Raw genomic sequence first — 23425 nt, forward strand, 5'->3', positions numbered from 1 at the left:
ACAAATGTAAGCCTAGGCAACTCTAAGACATACCCCTCTCTCTGCACCCCATAGTTCCAGATGTATTTTGGGGAAGGTTGTTGTAATAGTCCATTTTCATGCTGCTATTACGAACTGCCAGAGACTGGGTAATTTATAAAGTAAAGAGGCTTAATTGACTGACATGGCTGAGGAGTCCTCAGGAAACTTACAATCATGGCAGAAGGCAAAGAAGAAGCAAGGCACTTTCTTCACACGGTGTCAGGAAGAAGAGCTGAGCAAAGGGGAAAGAGTCTCTTATAACCTTCAGATCTTGTGAGAACTCAATCACTATCACTAGAACAGCATGGGGGAAACTGCCCGCATAACTCAGTTACCTCAACACATGGGGATTATGGGGATTACAATTCAAGATGAGATTTGGGTGGGGACACAAAGCCTACCCTTATCAGTTGTCCTTTCTGTTCTGCTTCCTTAGACCTCCATATCTTACCCCACAACCCAATTCAATCCCTCTCAGTAGTCTGGAAGTGTAAAATCAGGATCCTCACTTAAGAAGCAGGGAGGCCAGGCACAGTGGCTCACGCCTGTAATCATAGCACTTTGGGAAGCCGAGGCGGATGGATTGCCTGAGCTCAGGAGTTCGAGACCAGCCTGGGCAACATGGTGAAACCCTGTCTCTACTAAAATACAAAAAGGTAGCCGGGCATGGCGGCGTGCGCCTGTAATCCTAGCTACTCAGGAGTCTGAGGCAGAAGAATTGCTAGAAACCGGGAGGCGGAGGTTGTAGTGAGACAAGATCAGGCCACTGCAGTTCAGCCTAGGTGACAGAACAAGACTCTGTCTTTAAAGAAAGAAAGAAACAGGGAGAGAGAAGTCGATGGTGTTTTATACACTCAGACATTTACAAACACAGTGCTGGCCTCTGCTTACTAAGGTAGGGGCAGGAAGAGATTATGCTCTTTTCTACTTTATGAGATTACAGCTGTAAAATACTACAAGATGCAATCACTAAGTAGTATTAGTTCTTTTTCTTTTTCTTCTTAGAGATGGGGTCTCACTCTGTTGCCCAGACTAGAGTGCAGTGGTGTGATCATGGCTCACTGCAGTTGCAAACTCCTGGGCCCGAGTGATCCTCCCATGTCAGCCTCTTGAGTAACTGGGACTACAGGCATGCACCACCATGCCCCACTAATTTTTATTTATTCATAGAGATGGAGTCTTGCTATGTTACCCAGGCTTGTCTCGAACTCTTGGCTTCCTGTGATCCTCCTGCCTTGGCCTCCCAAAGTGCTGTGATTATAGGTGTGAGCCAGCACGCCAGGCCTAGTATTAGTTCTTAATAGCTTCTGCATTGCAACTAATTTACAAAAGGAATTCTTTATTGGATAATTATTTCCTCATAGAAACAGTGAACTTGAACTAGAGTTTGATATGAAACATTCTAAGATACATAAAGAGAATTGTGTCTGGGCCTAACAGGCCTTGACCCGAACTCTCTGTTAAAGAATAAAAACTGTTAGAAAGAATGGGTTCCATAATAGAAATGAAATCATCTCTATTGAAACCTTTGAAAGTAATATGTTAAAGAAATATTTTAAAAAGTTGATTAATGCACTCTTTTCATATGGTGGGTGAGAACCTTGTGAATGTACACATTTCAAAAATGTACAATGAAAGTATAATAGAAAGAGGGAATGTAAGTGTTGTTTTTTTCAGATAAATGGACCATGGATTGTGTTCTCCTCGTGTATTATACACATTGCATATTGCATCCAACAATAGCATTCTAACTTTTTTTTTAATCATGTGTAGTTGCTATTAAGCTGTCTAGCAAGAAAGGTATAATTATGGTCTGAGAATTATAGAAGGATGTCATGGAGGTTCAAAAACATTAAAGCTCACATTCATAAAAAGACAATGGCGTGAATTTAAATACAGAAAGCTATGAAGTACTATGAAAACATTTTAATCTCCCAAGACTCCAGCCCATCTCCTCCCACCCTGTTTTTCTGCCAAAAACATTATGTCCTGCATTATAACTATAAATTAGTTAACCATTTCATTCAACTGTAAAGAACATTTCAACAAGCAAAAATATAGCCGTTGGATTTAAACAGTATCAACATAAAATATTGGGCACTTTTAGAAGTACTCTCAAGTCCTCTTCTCTTACTGAATTATAATACAGATTAATGTTAATCAGTCCAGTGAAATAGATCATACCTTCCATCAAACTCTGCGATTAGTTTACGAAAGCAAAGTGCCAAAATCAAGATACTTAAGCTTAAACAAAAACCATTTTGTATATTTTTGTATGTGTGGACATTTTTGTGTTTCCTTAGGCAGGTTGCAATTAGAGGATGAATGTAGTTCTTGGTAAAAATCTGCATGCTTTGAAAGGGTTTTGCCATTCCAGCGAGCAGTATTGTTGTTTTACTCAAACATTTATTTCTAGGTCCTATGAAGCTTAACCAGTCCCTGTCAGTTCCAGTCCCCTAATTATTGAATGCCACTTCCCATGCAATTACTTTATTTCCTGCTTATACATAAAACGGGAAATAAAGATTGAGAAAAATCATGTAGTGAACTATTAATTTCTCAATTTAAAGGGTTTTCATCACTTTTATTGGTGTTATTTTGCTGTCATACTCCAGGTGCATGCTATACTCCAGCACTTTTTCTTTTAACTTAATTGCTTGCTAACATTTCCAGATGTGGAAAACAGACACATTAGTTATTCTTAATAAGTACTTTATTTTCCTTTCTCATCTGAAGTGTGTTATTTTACCTTTTCCTTTTTTTTCTAAAGCATTGGTTACAGTATAGCTTTTAGGTGCAGGTGACAAAATGCATTAGAGGTTTATTTTTCCAACACATGATGTTTGGAATTACGTGGTTCATGTTGGTTCAGAGACTCAAAGATATGAGAGCTCTGGGTTGCCTTTTCTGTGACATTGTGTGTGTGTGTGTGTGTGTATGTGTGTGTGTTTATGCACATATAGAAATATATATTTTATACACACACACATACACACACACACACGTGTAGTGTTCTCCCGTATGGTGTCCAGTTGGTCTCAGTAGTTCCTAGCATTCCTTCCTTTTGTGAAAGTTTCCATATCAAAAAGGAAGGAAAGCGAGGTCAGCATTTTATTTACTTCAAAACACAATCAGAGTAGAGACTTTTATCTAGAAGTTCTTATCAGGGTAATGGCTTGTTAAAGGTTGAATCTTGTTGCTACCCCACCCTCATCCCCAATTCATATGCTGAAGTCTTAAACTCCAGTACCCTATTATTTGAAAATAGGGTCATTGCTAATGTCATTAGTTAAGATGAGGTCATTAGAGTGGGCCCTCATCCATTAGGACTGGTGCCCTTATAAAAAAAGGAGAAATTTGGACACAGAGACACACATAAAGGGAAGATGATATGAAGAGAGATACAGGGAGAAGATAGCCATCTATAAAGCAAGCAGAGAGGTCTGGAACACATCCTTCTATCACAGTCCTCAGAAGATATCAACCCTGCTAACACCTTGATATAGACTTTCAGCTCTCTGAACTGTGAGACAATAAATTCTGTTTTGGAAGCCACCCAGTGTGTGGTACTTTGTTATAGCAACCCTAGGAAATGGATATACCCTCTTGGGCTATTAGTAGTCTCGTAAGCCAATATCCCCTGGCTACCCTGCTTCCCAGCCAAGAACGACCAAGAGTTCTGGAAAGCTAGTATCTCTGGAGCTTTCATTCTCCACAGTGAAAGGCAGACTCTAAGGGTTGGGAAGAAGGACATGCGATAGCTGTTGAGTGGACTACCAGCAGCATCTGCCACAGCCAGTTTTTCACATGTGGCACATGTCTGGCATTCACATATTTGTTAAAGAAATGAAATATTCTGAGATCGAATACTTTATCTTCCTCTGACATTGGAAGCATATAAATGGAATTTTATTTTGGTCTTGTTTCTTTGGCATTTTCCAGCTTTAAACTACCATTGCCAAAATAGAAGATATCCCATTTCTAAAAAAAATTTCCATCTTTTAAAAGTTTTTTTCCTGAAAAATAGTAGGGCCTAGAATATAGATCTTATTTCGCTGGCGGCATATTATTTTACTTTCTTTGACCCAGGCTAGAACTCATTCTGTTTGGGTTTGATGCCTTGTAAGTGCATGGAATATTCCTTTCTAAATCCACGTCCTCTTAAATTCTGTCTTTAATGGCATTGCCTACCCTTAAACCCTGTTGTGATTTACCCTGTGTTTTGAAATGCACTACTGGTTTTTGTTTTCCATGTAGATATGACATAAATCAGCAAGGAAAAATAGGATATGCTTTCCTTTTCCCTAGGAATTTCAGATACCATCATTGTCTTTTAGGAATTTCATTTCTTTTAGCAGAGTAATGCAACTTGCCCAGAATCCCTTCTCTATTTTTCTTTGTCAGTCTTCATAAAAATTGTATAGAGTATGACCATTAGAATTGATCGTCTGCGGTTTGATCTTTTATGTGACATTACCTTAGGAGCTCATAAAGCTTGTACATACATTCAAAGGCAGTTATTCCTTGTTGCCTGTAGGTGTTTGGGGGAAAAAATAACACCTTAGGATTGGATTTTTGGACCTGTTAGTCCTGTTCAGAAATGTGATATGCCTTTTATTTTAGGTTGTATATTTAAAATGGAGCTTTGGAGCCAGGCTAGCACATCAAAAAAATGCCCCTGTCACAAAAAGTAAACTTTAACATCAATCTGAATGTTACATTGAATTCATTAGTTAGGCAAGGGGCCCCCTTCTGTTTTCAGACTGGGTGCTTTTAACTGGTTATGAATAGTTGTGTGAATAGTCAAGGTTCTGTCTTTTTGAGGATCAAATTCGTTTTGAAGAAAATGTTGGATATTTCTTTTAGATTAGCAGAGACTTCAGAATCTATTCCTTTTAAGTTTATATTGCTGGCAAGAGACTAGAACATGAAACCCCAGCATCTCTCATCACCTATTTCATTCCCGTGAAGCAAGATTGAGTGGTCTTGTCCCTTTTCTGAGTGTGAAGCATGCACTGACCTGTCATGTTTGATTCTTATTTTGTACTTACTTTTTAAGAGGCGTTGGAGGCTCCCAAATGACTGCTGATGGGCTGAAAGCCTTTAGGAGCCTTAAATTTCAGAGATGGCAGATATGTGCCTCATAGGCCGTTAACTCCAGCGCCATCAGGAAATACTGAAGTTGAAAAAGCAGGCTGTTGGTTAATTTTCACCTCTGACCATATTGAGAACAGTGTGGCTCCCTGGAAAGAGAAACAAACCAAGAATGTGAGGACTGGGGTTGACCAGGTCTGACCAGGAAACTGTTACTATGGTCAGTCATTTAACCTCTCTGGGCCTCACTTCTTCTGGGGAGGCCAAACCATGTGCAAGGTGAGAAGATGAGCTCTGAAATTAAAATCTTAGCTTTATCAGTCACTAACTGTAAAATAGTATCTGCCTCATATGGAGTTATTATGAGGATTGTTTCATTCATCTTATTCATTCTACAGACCGATATTGAATATCTTCCATGTTCTAGGAGTTGAGGATACAGCAATGAATTCAATACAAATAAATAACAAACACATACATAAACATCTGTAGTGTTTATGTAGGGAGATCTCGTGAGGTTGTGAGATGTGCTTTGATTATCTGTGGCTGGTGGAAATGAAGGGTGTGTAATGACTTTAGATGAGGGGGGGAATGCACATGGTTGCATTTAAGCTGAGAAGGTGACATTTATGCTAAATTCTGAATGACAAAAAGAAACCAGAACACAAGAAGAACAAGTGTGTGAGCCCAGAAGTGACACGAAGCTCAGCATGTCTGAGAAGCAGGAACAAGAGCAGTGTGGCTAGACCTCAGAGATCAGGAGCTGGAGCTAGGGGAGCTTGAGATAGGAGAAGCAAAGCATGTAAATAGCTGCTTTGTGTGCCTGGCACATGGCTCATGGTGCCTAGTTCAATGAATGTTAGCAAATTAGCAGTTATTATCCTTCTCTCAAAAGGATATCAGAAGAAAATGCTTGTAGTAGTTTAACATTTTTATTTAAAATTAATAGTGGCCTCTGGAGAAGACAAGTACTATCATTTGGGACGTGACTTTTATTAGATGATGATGGGATGGGCAATTGAGTTTTTATTGTGACCACTTGAAGGAAATTTTTTGAACACTTCTCTTTGCCTTTTTCGTTTAAACCACTGCTTTCTTATCTCTACTAACCTTTCTTCTTTTGGTTTATCTCCCCAACTTTCCTGTTATTTCCAAATTTATACCATTATGTTAATGCATTATTGGTTTCAAGCTATAAATACATCAGAATTTGTCAGAAAAAATGATGCTATCCCATCTCATAAATAATTAAATATATGTTATCAGAAGTAAATCAGAAGCTATTACACCAGAAAAATGTTAGGAAATATTCACTATATTTGCAAGTATTTCTAAAGAGACATCATAAATATTTTTGACTTTCTAGGACAATAAATTCAATTAATAGAACAGACTGTCATTTTTTTTTTTACTTATTTCTATTCAATGAATTGGTTAAGGGGCAAAATGAAGAAAATAGCAATATTACCTCTTTTAAATTAGGGGTGTTAGTAGCAATTTTAAAATCTGTTTCTTCTGGAAGTTGCCCTTTCCTAAAAAGGGAAATGGAAGCTTTTTTCTTTTTTTTTTTCCTTTGGCAATTTCCCCAATAGATAAAAGTAAAGATCAGGGACTAAAGGGGATAGCAAGCTGCTTTCTTAAAGGATGGTGGGGATTAGTAAGGGCTAATTGTGTGGTGATGTTGTGGTGCAAAGTTGCCCCGAGTCAGCTGAGCTGTGAACTTGCCCTCACTTCTGACAGTCTTTGAGTTCAGGAAGTTTCCAAATTATCCTCATTTTTGATAATTTGCTAAAAGGACTTACAAACGTTGCTGAAAAGTGTTATACTCACAGTTATGTTATTTACAGGGAAAGGATCCATACTAAACTCAGCTAGAGGAAGACACACATAGGGCGGAGTCTGGAAGGTTTCAAATGCACAGCTTTTATTGTCCACAGGACATCTGACCCTTCCGGTATCGATGTGTGACAATACTCAAGGAGTATGAGAGCTAACGAGGGGAACTCGTTGAGCCTCGGTGTCTAGAGTTATTTGTTGAGACTTCATTATGTAGGTGTGACTGACTGGTTGCACATGTGGTTGAGCTGAGTCTCCACGTCATCTGATACCACATGACCCAAATCTCTCACCTTTAATCACATGGTTAGTCTGTCTGATGTGGCCAGTTTCCAACCCAAGACTATTGGGTGTGGCTGGCCCCACCCTAAGATCTAGTGTGGCCAGTCCCCATCCTAAGCAGACATTTCAGGCCCCACCCTAAGATCTAGTGTGGCCAGTCCCCATCCTAAGCAGATATTTCAATCAGCTATGGCGTAGATTACCTCCTAGAAGCTGAGGACAAAGATCAGACCTAGGGTATGGCCAAATTCCTTACAGAAGGGGTGAGAGAATATCCCTGCATGGACTGTGGAATCCATTATTCTAGAGTGTGTGTTTTACATTCTGCAGTGCTGTGTGAACTTGCTCATGCCACCTAACCACTTTTAGGCGCAGTATTTGTCTTCTGTTGGGAATAATTATGGCATTTACCTCACAGAATATTCTGAGGAGTAATGAACACATTTGGGCACATAGGATTTACTTGAAAATTTCAGCTTTAGCAGCTGCTATTTTTATCATTTCAATGATTATTTTAATCATATTGTTATTTATTGTTGTTATGGTAAATTTTTTTTAATGCTAACTGCTATTTGAAGTAGCTAAAATGCCAGTTCATTGTTTTGGGGCCTTTTTTGCTGCTTTTTGATCTCGTTTTGTCTGACTTTTCATGGATTCTTTGTCTCTTAGTCTGTTTATTCATTCTCTGAGTTAATAGAAACTCCTCTGTAATTTTGCTGAGCATTCCAAGCAAAATAGGAAAGTAAAGAGCTTTTTTTTCGGGGGGCCAATTTATTTGTTTTCAGAAATGCTATGGCAATGATTATACAACTGCAGTCCCATAAGTGTGGGTGGCATTATCTTATTCTTTTGTAAACTTGTAAACTCATAGTACAATAGAGAGATTTTTTGTCTGTATGTGGAAATTCTCCTCAGAGCATGTTCAAGTTCTCTTAGCCAAAGTAGAAACATCTTTAAAAAGATACTTGTTCAGTGCTGTATCTTCCTCTTCAATTTGCTAGTAATAAAATGGACATGCCACCAAATATTGAGTGCTTTTCATTCCAAATGGCAAAATAGCATTGTCAAGCTTAAGATTTGCATGCCAAGCAGATTTTATGAAATTACTTAGGTGTTCAATTAGTTTTGAATTCAGCTTTAGTTTGGCAAAGAGGCTATGACCAAAAAGACTTAATAGTGTATTCATCAGTCTACACTTAGATGTAGTTTGTTATAAAAAGTAATTACTGCAGTATGAAGTGATCTTAATATGGCAATATTTTTCATACCAATGCTAGTTCTCATAGAGTTGGTACTGCGCTGTTGAGTGGGTGAATTGATTCCCTTTAACAAAACAATGTCTACAGAGCATTTTGCTTTGTAGGCACAGTACTAGATTTTTACTAGTTGCTTATTTTCTTCAATACTGGAATGTAACTTTTTACAATACCTTTTACTGATTATTATTTTTTGGATGTCTCTCCCCCATATAGGTGAGCTTCTCTTACAAGGCCCTGTGTTTGTCAAAGAACCCAGCAATAGTATTTTCCCTGTTGGTTCAGAAGATGAAAAAATAACTTTAAATTGTGAAGCAAGAGGCAACCCGTCACCTCATTACAGGTACAGTGAAAAGTTTGAAAATTCAAATAAAAAAAACCTAAACACGTTTATGTGGAGATTGTGAACTTTTTTTGCTCTGGTATATTTATGCCATCAGTAAGAAAAAAATATATGAAGCTATAGTTGTATGATATATTCAACAGATTCAATATATGAAGATTTAAATCTATATATAGCATATATTTGATTAGTTATTGATCATGGCAGAATCCCTAAAGTAATGTCTTTTCATTGATTTTTAGTGCAATTTAATTTATAAACTTGGATTTACATTTATTGTGGGGATGAAATTGTGTTTTAAAGTTAATTTGAAATCATAGTTAAACAAATACTTCTGTGTCCCACCTTTTGTTCGTTTACCATTTTAATGGATTTGTGCTTGGAGATTCAATAAATATGGAAGAATAAAACACATTCTTACCAAAGTCATTTTAATGATTCTTGAAGAGAAAACATATTTCATTTGTTACATGTATATCAAGTTAAAGTCTATATTTTTAAGATTGTATAAACAATTCCTCTTCACTGAAAACTTTCAAACATCATGAAAAGGTATAAGGAAAAAAGAAAAAAAAATCCATACTCCCACCACCTTAAAAAAAAATATTGATATTTTGGGGATGATGATGGATTATTTGGATCAGATGGGTATTTGTATTATTAAATAACCCAGGACTAATCATTTTTACTCTTAGGAGTGCTTGTGAGACCCGCTTTCATGAAGAGATGAATTATTTATAAATTACATGCTGCATTCTTATAAGTGGTTGAAAGTATTCAAGACACCTTTAAAACAACACTCTCTTATCGCTTCTCGGCCTTTTGGCTAAGATAAGGTGTAAAACAACACACTCTTTCATGCAATGTGAACATCTACTATGAAAACCCCATTTACACCGTTAGTTTGCTTGAAAAACCTTTTCTATAATCTGCAGAATAAGCAAACTTCAGCCAGTATTAATAAAATTTTAAATGCTTAGAGTTGTAATTTAGATCTTATTGAACCTCTGTTGTTCTCTTAAACTATATAAATAATTGAAGCCAATAGTCATGGTAAATTGGGTGAGGATTGGGGTAGAAGGTAGGTTTTTGTATTTTTGCATCTGGAAGTAATCAAGATAGTCTCTTTCAACAATATTGAACAACATATTTATTGAGGCCCTATTGTATACTTCAACAAAATAAGCATTTTAATTCCAGGTTCCTGATTAGAGTTGGCAAAGATGAGAAAAAGTTTTTCTCTGCCTCTACCTCTTTCTATAGAAATAAGAAGTTATTTAATAAAACCATTTAAAAAAGCAAGAAACTGTTTTATGAACTAGTTCCATTAATCAGACATAAGCATATGCCACATCTGGAAATATTTTCTTCTTACGAGGAAAGTTGAACAGATCAGCTTAACAAGACATTATCCTGGAAATATTTTTTTCCAGCATTTTTGTATGGCATTCTAACACCTTTTAAATGCATCTGTTTGTTTCTCCCTGAAATGAAGGATTATTCTCATGGACATAGCTGTAAATATGATAACGCAGCCATGTGAATGACTCATGTGTGAGCTCTTTTTCTGTTGTCAGGAAAGTTGTATTTCCTGGTGTTTATCTTATGAATAATTTGGTGATAAATGTGTTCAGCTGAAAAGTTGTCAAGATACGAGATTTCGTCATATAAGAATGTATTTCTAAATGAATAGATTAATTATGTTTGTATATTTTTATCACATAGCCAAATATTTTGAGCTTAGATATCCAAAAATAACCTTGTGTAGTTATTATGTCTCTATGTACTAGGTGCCTGTTGTAATACCATGGAGTCTGTATTTAAATATATTGATAACATGTAAAATGTTGATAAAGAAGTTTCACTGTTTGCATAGTGATTTTTGTTTTATTTTACGTCCTGGGATATCATCCTGGCATTTATATGTTACGATTTAAACAAAATCTGTAACTGAGACTAGGAGATGTGTGATTTATTAGTTTTAGGTTTGATAAATGAAGACATTTAACATGTTTGGTATTGTTTGATGATTTTTGGTTTGTAGCCAAATAGAGCAGATACTTTGATTATAACTTTAAAAATTTTCTAAAGTTAAGATTTCTAACCAATATAAAATTTCACTTAAACTAAAAGTTTATGATCACTAGAAATTTAGACTTAGAAAAGCACAAGGGAAGCTCTTTTCATTCTAAGAAATATCAGACTTTGTTTTAACAAGAAACAACCCCTTGTTATTCATGTTATCTGAGTAAGAAATAGATTGTGCCACTGCAGTAAATGGGGTATGGAAAAATGTGGGTTGTAATGACAAATTTATCTTGTTAGATGACATCTTTATTTTTGGCCTTATTTTTTCCCTACCTTTTAACTTTAATATTCAACTAGGTAATATTTCACATTATTCTTTAAAATGGTTCAGAATAAAATATGCTTGCTTATTGTTTTTTTTATTGTCCTTCAAAAATCACAAATAAATACTATAAATATATAATGACATCGAGGATATAAAAAGGAAGAATATGGTGGAATTTTTCACATGAAGTCAGAGAAAGCATTTTTTAACATATATAATCATAAATATAAGCAGATAGAGAGGCAGCCGAGGAGGAATATTAAGGAGCCATGTGAAACCACTTGTTAAAGGCAATCCGAACATGTTTCTAAGGATTCAGAATAAAGTTAAAGAATCTTGTAAAGAATGTCCTTTGAAAGCCCAAAGCCTGCCTTGTAGACTGATGCCAACTTGTCTGAAGAGTGATCTTGTCTTTGTTTTTATCCCATCAGGTAAAAAGAACTCTTAATTGGCCATGTTAGAAATCCGAAAGTTCAGAAATTCTCAAGAGAAATTACTTGTCTTAGGGTTTAATTGAGGATTTTATTCTTTCTTTTGCATTTCCCTGCCTGAGCCCCAAAGCCTATATTTAAAGGTTAATTAGTGTTCAGTCTCATTGTAATTGCTGATAGTGCTGAAAGAGGTTGCCCTGAGGAAGTATTAATACTTTTTCTAAATGGGAAAGATTTTCTTCCACTTTTTGTGGGGTTAGAAGTGTCCAACCAGCTATGCTAAGATGAAAGACCACAAATAGGAGAATCCCTGGTCACAGATGCTGATGTCATTTAAAGGGGTCACGTGTTTTAGTGAGTGGGGTAAAATAGGTACATGCCAACAGGGACCAGGCAAATAACAACATTGAAAGAGGAAGGCCTGCGTGAAGAGCATATAGACATATTGAATAACGGCTGGAAACTGTCCATCATTCAGCCCCGAGCCTATCATCATGTGGTCATAACTGCTTCCCAGCACTGGCCAATTGTTACCATCTAGGAATCCTGCTCCGGTATTACCAAAGCTTTTTAAGAGAGTTTTAAAATTTAGATATTTTCATTTTGGAATCTCTCACTTTACTGTTAACTCTAATGTGGACCAAAAAATATAAGTCTTAAGTCTGAATGAGGCCCATATGGGCCTTGTGTTTCCAACTTTTAGTCTCACTCAAGACTTAGAGGTGTGCTTTCCAATATGGTAGCCAGTAACCACATGTGACCCTTGAAATTTAAATCAATTAAGTTAAACTAAAAATTCAGTTGTTCAGTCACAGCAGCTTCATTTCAAGTGCTTGGTAGCCACAGGTGGCTTGTTGCCACTGTATTTGACAGTACAGATGAATATGCCCAGGCTTGCAGAATGTTTCAGGTCGACCCCTGGGCCCACAACTCTTTCCTATAAATGCTCTTTCATTTTTCTCTCTTCACAAGGAAGTAAACAGAACATTATTCTCTGTCAGCTCTATAGGAACAGGTAAACACTTTTAATAGAGTATAAGGAATCTTGGATACAGAAGTTGTAAGGGCTAAATATCATTGCAAAGTGGAGGTCTTTCCTGGCCACAGTTGCCTTGAAACATGGTTCTGTATAATGGAGTCACATCCTGCACATGTTTAATTTACTAATAGTCAGCTAAATGCATTCAGTATAAGAAAGAAAGGGAAAATAAAATAATATGCTAATTTCTGCTAACCATTTATTCAAGGAATGGATGTAAGGAAGGGAAGTCTGAGTTTATTTCTTGTCTATATATTGACACATAGTAATGTATATCTAGGCACACAGAGTACTACACATAGTACTGTATTTGGCTATATATATAGTGTGTATATATATAGTATTATGCTATCAATTCTATATACATATAGTGTTCCATTTTTAGAATATATAGTACATATATAGTATATGTGCTATATGCTGTATTGTTTATATCATAATATAGCATATATATGACATTTTTAAGCATAATTTTGATTATACGCAATTTGTCCTTTACGTATTTCTTATTGCTATGTAAGGTCTGATATTGTTATTTTACTTTTATGCCTCAAGGCAAGACAAGTTATTGTTCCTCTAAATTATTTTGACACTTAAAGAAATGAAATCTTTTTTGTCAGATTTCTAAGTCCAGTTCTCTGTGTTCATGCTCAAGTTCAACTCCTTTCCACATCCTGGCTTCTCTAGCTGGTGAGCTGTGGTCCCCACACCCACAATCAGCCAGGGAGAGTAATGAAATAGCCACATGGTGGAATGAAGACAAAACATAAACACTAAAGAATATCTACAGTGCCTGAGGCAAACAGAGGTAGAGGTAAGAGCCTCTTACAGGGCTATTTAAACTTGGTTGCACTATCATCTCTCCCAGGAAGCCTTCTTGACATCCTTAGTGCTGGATTCTGTGCTCAAACAATGTGCCCAACCATTGCATTGCATTGTCTGTATGGTAAAGCTTATCAAAATGAAGTCAGATTGCCCTAGTAGGCTGTAACTCCTTTAAAGGTGAAGACACCTTTAAAGGTGAAGTGTGTTCTTCATTCTTACATTCCAAATGCCTAGCGAAATAGTGAATGCTTAATTGGTGGCATCAACAAAGTGGTATAAAGTTAATAAGGGGGAAAACAAATAACAGATTTTGGAATTGTATTACATTTCAGGAGTCAAGAATATCATGAAGGATCACAGGGTCAGAAGTTGTTAATAGTTTATTCTATAAGATATTCTTAAATGTGTATTGAGTCTGATTTTTTGGCTCCATTTAAAGACAGATTGCCTTGAGGTGACAAAGATGGCTGCCTGGAACTCCAGGCTACTCATTTCTTCTGCAAAATGTCAACTGGAAGAGTAGGGTATCTTTCTCATAAATGTCATCAAAAGCTCCAAATGGTGTCAGAAAAATGTGAAATAAAAATGAAGCTAATCCTGTCGGTAGTCAATACCCAGAAGAGATATAAAGGTTAGATTTCAGATATTAAAGGTGATAGTACAGCAAAATAAATCACATCCTTTGTTTCTCTTTCTTGTGTTTTTTCAGTGGGGCAAGGGGAATGGATATACACGTATTGATCAAACACAAGCTAAATCAGTTGGGTCACATTCACATTCTTTACCAATCGGTAAGGCTGAGACACAGAATATTCTGACTGGCCAGGCCAGGGTCATGTGAGGAGGGCTTCTTTAAAGGAGAATGGAGGCGGTGCTACCAGGAAAAGCTAAGATGGCTGCAGGGAAGGCAATAAGGGAAAACATCTGTAACACTCCTTGAAATAATATTTATTTATTTATTTATTTATTTATTTATTTATTTATTTATGTTTTGAGACGGAGGCTTGCTCTGTCGCCCAGGCTGGAGTGCAGTGGCCGGATCTCGGCTCACTGCAAGCTCCGCCTCCCGGGTTTACTCTATTCTCCTGCCTCAGCCTCCCGAGTAGCTGGGACTACAGGCGCCCGCCACCTCGCCCAGCTAGTTTTTTTGTATTTTTTTAGTACAGACCAGGTTTCACCATGTTAGCCAGGATGGTCTCGATCTCCTGACCTCATGATCCGCCCGTCTTGGCCTCCCAAAGTGCTGGGATTACAGGCTTGAGCCACCGCGCCCGGCCTCCTTGAAATAATTTTAAGAGACTCCGTGATTGATATGAACCAGGTTAGAACCACGTAAAGTGAACAGTTGTTTTTAATCCCAATGTAGCTGTCTAATCTGTTTTATGTTTGTATGGATGTTCAAAATTTATCAATGAGGGAGAACTGGGAATCTATATCATAAAACACATTTTAAACATTCAATTTTTTTTAAAAAACAGCATCGCAACTTTAACTCATTTAGGTCTTTAGCAGTTGTTGCTGAAGTCTAAGTAGTTATTTTTGGATAAAGTATTGAATATGCAAATTCAGACATTCATTCTTTCAAAGGCTGCAATTATTCTCATCACTTCAGTAAACATATTAACAAACATTGCATTTGAACACAAACGCATTTGCTTATTAACTTGAAAGCTGCATCTAAAACCACAAATTGCTTCTGTGATTAAATTTCTGATTTTCCTGTCAAACCCCAAATCAAGTATTGCCTGTTGATTTAGTGTGGATGTATTTCCTAAACCCGAATCCCAGCCCCCCCAAATTTTAGTAAGTTATTTTGTTCTTTTCACATTGGTTTATGTTGAAGTTTAAAATGCAACGTTTGTTTTTCTCCAGAATATTGTTTGTATGTCCGTTGTCCAGACCAGATTTTGTGTGACACAATAGATATTCTGAAAGATAATAGCTGTATATAATCGACTGTGAGGTGAATTCTATTTGGGGATCATTTTTTAAGCTACTTGAAGTCATTTTTTTTCAGTTTTGTTAGCCTCAATTTCAAGTCGTGATATTGTCTAACCTTATTAGCAAGTTCAAATGAAAGACACAATTTAGAGCCTACTGCCTTAAATTATACCAATGATAAAATACATCTGTGTTTATATTCATTATTGTTATTCCATACTAGCGTGGTTTTGTGGAAAGGTTGTCATTGCTGATAATAACTAATATGTTAAATAATAATAACTAGTAAGATAAAGGAAAACAGTGATGCATTAATTCCCTATCTTTAAGATTGTTTATTGACAATAAGGATGACCACAGTCAGTGAAGACTATGTGGAGGTTAGTTATGGCTAGGATAGAGAATAGAATTAGATTGCTTTATTCAAGAAACTTCTACTAGTCCCTGTCATGTACAAAGTATGATGCCTGATGATAGAAATTCAACAGTGATTGAAATAGCCATTATCCAGTGGAGCTTACGTACTTTGAAAAGCTCCTTTTGACCCTTAGAATTTAGGCTTTTTTTACTGATTTAACTCATTACACAGATTTGTGTTTACACACACACACACACACAGAGACATTCATTTTCTTTCTCTCTCTCAAACATAGTTTGTTCTTTGTATTGAAAGGCGGTGATTTTTATACCCTCAGCCACTGATGTTTTAGTTTATTTTGTGAAAGTGACAATGAAAGTTTTTATCATTTAGGAGTAATAACTACCAGTTTTGAAATATCTCCTGTGTCAGGTGCATTATGCTTTCTATTCAAGAATCAAAAATTGTTGGCCTCAGGGCATAGCGCTGTTTTAAGGAAATTGTATTCAAATTCATTTATAGGTGGAAATCTGCCTTAGACTCCACCATTATATTTTATTAGGCTTGGTCCAATTCTCTGAGACACCACCTTTTCTAGCCAGTGTCCCTGTTGTGTGTAGAAAATGTAACTAAGATTTAAAAGAAGGGGATTGATCAAAGATACGCTCCCTTAAGTAGGCCAGTAACCCAGGACTTCTAATTCCAGTACCCCAAATATTTCTCTCTGATTATTGACTGAGACACAAGTTCACACAGAACCTTCACACAAACCAGTTTAAGAGGATGAGAGCTCATTGAGAATTACTAGATTTGTGAAATATGAGTAATAAATCATTTCTCACTTGTGATTCTAAAAGCAAATTCTAATTTGTATAGAATGAGTGTTTGAACACTGAAGGCTGACACTGAACGTATAGGATCATTCAAGAGTGTTACAACATGATAATTATGCAAAGGTGTTTAATCTTGTGACATTTACCACCAAGCTGAAGCTACAAGGCTTGTCTGCTTCTGGAGCACAATGTAAATGTTATATGATTGAAATGCTGGTATGTGTAGCCGCAAGAGACATGAGGTTGCCTTCTTTTGCTCCAGATCACTACATTAAGCCTTTTGGAATGGGATTTGGGAATGCAAATATACTTTTATGAAGTTTTAAATAATTTTCATATTTCAAAAAGATTTCATTCTGATAGAGTTCCTGGTGAACTTTTAAATTCCTTGATAAAAGTAGAAATTTATAACGTGTACAAAGAATTATGAATATGCATAACCAAAAGGCAATGTTTACTACTAAAAGCTTCCCAAATTTATGACCTGAGTGTGCCGTTTACCTCTCATACCTTACTACTGAGTGTTGTGTTCATAAAGCCCGGACAGTTGGATTACAGTTTCCTGCAAAGAAAATGAGTCTAATTTGAAGATTTATTGGCCGCATACTTTGTAAAAGGAGGAGCTGAGCCTGCATATCCCTTCAGGTTTTTTTGTTTGTTTGCTTGCTTGTTTGTTTGAGACAGGATCTGGCTCTGTCTCCAACACTGGAGTGCAGTGGTGCCATCTCAGCTGGCGGCAAGCTCCATCTCCCAGGCTCAAGCCCTCTCATCCTAGTCTCCCGAGTAGTGGGGACTACAGGTGCATGCCATCACACCTGGCTAATTTTCACATTTTTTTTGTAAAGATGGGGTTTTGCCATGTTGCCCAGGCTGGTCTCAAACTAGTGGCTTCAAGAGATCTGCCCAGCTTGACCTCCCAAAGTATTAGGATGACAGGCATGAGCCACTGTGCCTGGCCCTTAATATTCATCTCTTACATGAGTGAAAATACTAGACATACTTAGAAGTCAGTCCCAAATATGAGTATTTTGCGTTAGTAACTTAGGTATACTATTTTGTTTCTTGGGATAAAATATTAATAACTGTTGGCAGCTTAGGCCCAGAGATTACTTGCACATTTCCGAGTTTAAACAAAGACAACCCTTTTGAATTCACATATTTTCAGCAAGAGGAAAAACAATCAATGTTTAATAAGATATTGAGAAATTTTATATAACCTGGGGTGAGCTCCATTTAATGATGAGTATTAGGCAGGAGAAAAATAATTATATTGCTTTGTTAAAATAAACATTCTTCTGGTTATGGCAAGTATAATTTAGCTCTAAAGAGTTTACTAACTCGAATGCACTAATACTTTGGGAACATATTTAAAAATTCAGGAACATATTTTAAAAATAATAGTCTTTGCCTTTTCACATAGTGAAATAATCTAGGGATTGTGTCTGTATGATGAATACCTAACTAAAGGAAGTGAGAAGCATTTGTGTGTAATGGAACAAATCTTTTCCATTTTGGTTCTTTAGTCAAAACTTAAGGATGATAGCTTTTACATCTTAGACACATAATGAAATAAAGTATATTCCAGCATATTTTATGGTTTCTTAAATCTTTCCAGCTATTAAATCCATAAGAATAAGTGCTTCTCCATATTTTATTTATCTTTAAAATTTTCCATACAGCCACTGTACCTTGATTATTCTTCAGCTAAACACAAAAACACAATTTTCAAATGAAGCCATCAGGCATGCTTAGTCAGGCCATAAACATTCGAACTCCTGAGCTAAAAAGTGTTTTTTCCTATAAAAACTGCTCTTTTTAGGTGAGGAAAACTCAAGTGCCCTTTGTCATGAGAGTCTTTCATTCAAAAGTGTTTGAACTTAACTGCATCTTTCCTGATTTGTGTTTAGAGGAGTTTGTCCTGCTGCAAGCATTTAGTCACTTGGTAACTGAGAAATCTCTTACAGCTTAAAAAATTAAACCCACCCACTTGTGATTTACTGTCAGATGTATTCTTTAAAAGTCAATGTCAGTATATGTTCTCAGCCTACTTTTTGCTGACTTCTCAGGGCAGGTACCAATGTTGTCCAACCATAAGTGGAAGACACAGTCTGTTCCATGTAAAAGGAGAGGACTAAAAGCATTGAATCGAACATAGAACTAACATGTGCTTGATAGGAATGGAACAAAAGAGAAGCAAAGGGGACAGATGGGTTTGCAGCCTTTGATGGGGCCTCCTCCCATACTAGCCATGACATTTGCCCGTTTGTTGAATGCCTACCCTGTGGAAGCACTGAGCTGAGAGCTTTGCATACATTGTCTGAATAAATTTGAAGAGCAATCCTATGGGATAGATGGCATTCTCTTCATTTTATATGTTAAAAGCTTAGGTTCAGGAGTGTTAGGTCATTTTCCATGGCCATGCGGTGGGTGTCAGGTGAGTCCAACTGATAAACCAATGAGCAGTTGTTACTGAATCCCATTTCTTTTCATTATGCTGTTGCTTGAAAGGCATAGCTAAGGCCTGGGGATTAGGCAGAGGGGGTGGGGGTGGGAACAGAAACTAGGAAACTAGGGGAAAAAATATCTACAAAAATGTGAGCTTCAGGAAGTCAAGAACCTTTTACCACAACTTCAGAACATGGAAAATTGCCCAATATAGACACTTCATAAATGTTTTTATGCTGACTGAGAAGAACGGAGGGAGGGAGGAAGAGAGGAAGAGAGGAAGGGAGGGAGAGAGGGAAGGAGGGAAGGAGGGAGGGAAGGAAGGACGGATGGAAGGAAGGAAGGAAGGAAGGAAGGAAGAGGGAGGGAAGGGCTTTCTAATCGGCTGTTGAATATGAAATAGGCTAAATTAAAAGTGAGCAGTTCTTTTCTGCTTGTGTCTACTGTAGGCAGTCCATGGTTACTTTTGGGGGATGGTCTAGATCAGTTTTTCTTAAACTTGAATATGCATATTAGACCCTGGGAAATCTTAAGATGCAGATTCTGACTCAGTAGATATGGGGTATTGCCCTAGATTATGCATCTCCAACAGGCTCTCATGGGGTGCTGATACTGGCTTGCAGACCATATTGTGTTTCAGAGTATTCACAAAGAGTGTGAATGGACACTTTTTCTTTATTTTACTTGCTTTTCTGAATTTCTGTGGTTCTAGGACTTGGGATGGAATAAGATGAAAGAAGGTTTATGAGTGCTCCCATTTCAAATTCAAACCTTAAGGTAGACCTAAAATCAAAATGAGATATTCATGCAGATATGAAATTGACTTGGGAAGGATCATAAGAGAGTTACCTTACAAGTAAACCGAACAAAAACCAACAGCAGAAATCTGCCATAAATAAAAAAGATGTAGCTTTTTCTTTCTAATTTTGTTCCAGTTCAAAAGAGAAGAGTTGGAACCTCCAGTGTGTTCTCTTAATTTCATTTGGGTCTTCTTATTAAAATGTTGCTTTAAGACCTAAGGAGTTCGTATGTGAAGGAAAAAAGAAAAAGTGAGCAAGCCTTGAGTTTTAAAATTAGCAAATGATAAAATATCACTTTGAGCAGTATGGATTAAACTTATAAACTCATCCATTTTCTTTACTACTCAGTCATTAAAACTTCATTATGCATTATTTCTGATATAGAAAATGATGTAGACATACAATAGGGCATAATGATGAACTTCCATATAATTACTTCTTAATTTAAGAACTAAAACCAAAAAAGCTAAATTTCCCAGTGTAGGCCCCCTAAACACATCCTACTATCTCTCTGTGAGAGCTTTAAAATACCTTACAGTTGAAGTTTGTGGCCGGCCGCGGTGACTCACGCCTGTAATCCCAGCACTTTGAAAGGCCGAGGCAGATGGATCACAAGGTCAGGAGGTTGAGACCATTCTGGCTAACACAGTGAAACCCTGTCTCTACTAAAAATGCAAAAAAATTAGCCGGGCCTAGTGGTGAGTGCCTGTGGTCCCAGCTACTCGGGAGGCTGAGGCAGGAGAATTGCGTGAACTCGGGAGGCAGAGCTTGCAGTGAACTGAGATTGTGCCACTACACTCCAGCCTGGGCGACAGAGCGAGACTCTGTTCTCAAAACAAAAAAAAAAAAAAAAAAAAAAGTTGAGATTTATAATTTTCATACTTTTAAAAATATACTTAGTACATAATTAATAACAAATTAAATATTATTGTATTATACAGTATAATTATATATAAAATATAACATATAATGATTATATATTAAAATGTATTATACATTTTAATGTAGTAAGTAGATTTTAAAAGGTATGAAAATTATAAACCTCAACTGTGTTTTAAAACTTCACATAAATGGTATCTAACTGAATGTTTTAATTTACCTTTTTATGCACCATTGCTTGAGTCATCCCTGTTTATAAAAGTGGCCCATTTTCACAATTGTATAATATTCCATTTAACTTTATGCACTTCTATTTGAGACGATGTTCACATTTCATCTCTTTGTATGTTTTCACAAAATATGTGCAGGTTAAATATTTTATGTTTTAAATCAACAATTTAGAGATGTCCCATATCACTGAAGAACTCTGAGCTGGAATTCAAGTAGGTGCGACTCCTGATCCCACCAATTAATAGTTTTGGGGACAGTTGTTAACTCAGTTGCTTTATTAAAATCATTATCTATCAAATAGGCATATTTTTCATTTTTGGTAAATTATTATAAAGAATAATTGATATGACCATGGTTATAATATGCTACAATTTACAGAACTGATGGCAGTGTAATTTCATTATAAAAATTGGGCCATCTAGGAGGTGGGTGCCCTGTTTTTTACAGTAATGTGTTCTTGAGATTGTGGGATATGAATGAGTATTTAAAGGTGAAGTCCCGTGATACTTCAAGCATACTTACTGTTTAAAAACTTTCAGCTTAAAAACTCTTATTTAAAATCCAGCTTCTCCCTTCGTTTATCTTTAGGCTTCTCATTGATAAATATGGCTCTGGGGTGAGTGCCTTTACTTTTTCCGACCCCCTAGGTGGTGTTTATGGTCTTTTACCACAGTGTACCATTTTGTAAATAGCACTGTGATGGCTTAGAAAAGTGGAGAATGCCTCGGGGACAGGTATTTACCCAGACAAATTGAAATGGATAGTTGAGCACTTACCCAATTAATTTATTAAATGTGCTCAGTCAATCTGGATAAATCAAAGAAATGTGCTGTTGTCTTCCTTCATTGTCAGCAGGAGCTTGGCCTAAAGTATCTGAGATAATTACCTCAACTTTCTAATTCATCTTTGCCTTTGCAGACCTAGCCTAACTTTTCCCCTAGTGAGCAAACAAAATCATTCCCATCTCCTAAGAAACATTTAAAACCCTTTAACTTATAGATGCTACTCTGTTGTACTTTCTACTGTGCTTTAACTTTTTGTTTCTGATACATACTTGGCCATATTTGATCTTCAGTTATGTAACACTTGAATAATACATGTATCACTTTTTACTTATATGAGGGATAATGTTTAAAGTAGATTTTATAATGGAGAGCCCTCTTTTAAGTTAAAAATACTAAGGGGGGAAACCTTGATATTTGTTTTACAGATGGCAACTGAATGGAAGTGATATTGATACGAGTATGGAACATCGTTATAAGTTGAATGGAGGAAATCTTGTGGTTGTTAACCCCAACAGAAATTGGGATACAGGAACTTACCAATGTTTTGCAACAAATTCACTTGGAACAATTGTCAGCAGAGAAGCCAAGCTTCAGTTTGCCTGTAAGTTTATGTTCACATGTCTAGCAAATCCAACATTAGAAAATAGGTAACTTAATTTGTGTAGTTGTTTTGGATTTCAGAAATGACACGTGGATTTTATTAATTCAATAAATAGGCTGAGAAGGCGATTCATTGTGATTTTTTGGACACTTTGTAGTGTTCAAATCAGAGCTTAAAGTGTGTGTGTGTGTGTGTCTGTGTGTGTATGTGTATGCAGGTGTACATGTGTGTATGTAGGGGGGTGTGTGTGTGTGTGTGTGTGTTCTGTTTTAGTATTTCACAAGGATTCTGTTTAGGGAACAGAGAAGAATTCAGTTGAGGATATTTTTATTAAGCAGCTACTGTGCGCATTGTACTGTGGAAAAAATGTGAAAGAATTGTCAGATATGGCCCTTGCTTTGGAAGAACATTTAGAAAATTCCATCTGATAAACCTGAAAATATTAAAGAACAAAGACTGTGAGAACAAGAAGAAATTAACATATGTGGTGACATGTTGTTGACTCCTCTGGGGTCTTGTCACAGATGACCTCACAGATTACCCTCAGCACAGCTCCCACTGAGGCCTGGGCTCTAGAAACCTTTTAACCAAATAACCATGTTATTTGGACCTGGGTGGACACATAGCTCAACCTGAGAAAGTCACATGCTTTCTCTAGAAAATTTGGACTTGGACCCACAGGCCCAATTTATATTTTATCTTTGCTTATTTTCTCTCTCTTTTTTTGGTTTCTTTTCACTAGTCTCTCTATATTTTAGCTGTGTATTTTGTATATAATGCAAAGCATGATTACCTTGGTTCTAAGATTTCTTTTAGTTATTTACAACTAATAATTCTGAAATTGCAAAGCATGTGTTCTTATAATGAGATAGTATTCTTTCTGTTTTCCCCATAAAGTTTTTATTAAATTAATGATGGGTCATTTAATGCATGGCCTATTCTTTTGCTTTCTATTTTAATAATGGCAAGGGTTGACTTTGCTTGTGCCATTATATTCTGTGTGTTCTGTTTTTCATATTTATTTGTTCTTTCCTTTGTTTTATCTTTATTTTTGTTCTGCAGGCAAAATATT

General features: G+C 36.5%; 1 protein-coding gene across 2 annotated transcripts in view; it reads left to right on the forward strand.

The window, feature by feature from the left end:
• Positions 1-23425, forward strand: part of CNTN3 (contactin 3) — a 339179-nt gene that overhangs the window by 100686 nt on the left and 215068 nt on the right. For both annotated transcript variants that reach the window (XM_025377841.1, XM_025377842.1), the window contains 2 exons: positions 8706-8832; positions 22178-22353. In XM_025377841.1, coding sequence (XP_025233626.1) covers positions 8706-8832; positions 22178-22353 — 303 coding nt within the window. The remainder of the gene's footprint in view (positions 1-8705; positions 8833-22177; positions 22354-23425) is intronic.

The sequence above is a fragment of the Theropithecus gelada genome, chromosome 2 (assembly GCF_003255815.1).
Source record: "Theropithecus gelada isolate Dixy chromosome 2, Tgel_1.0, whole genome shotgun sequence".
NCBI classification, from domain to species: Eukaryota; Metazoa; Chordata; class Mammalia; order Primates; family Cercopithecidae; genus Theropithecus; species Theropithecus gelada.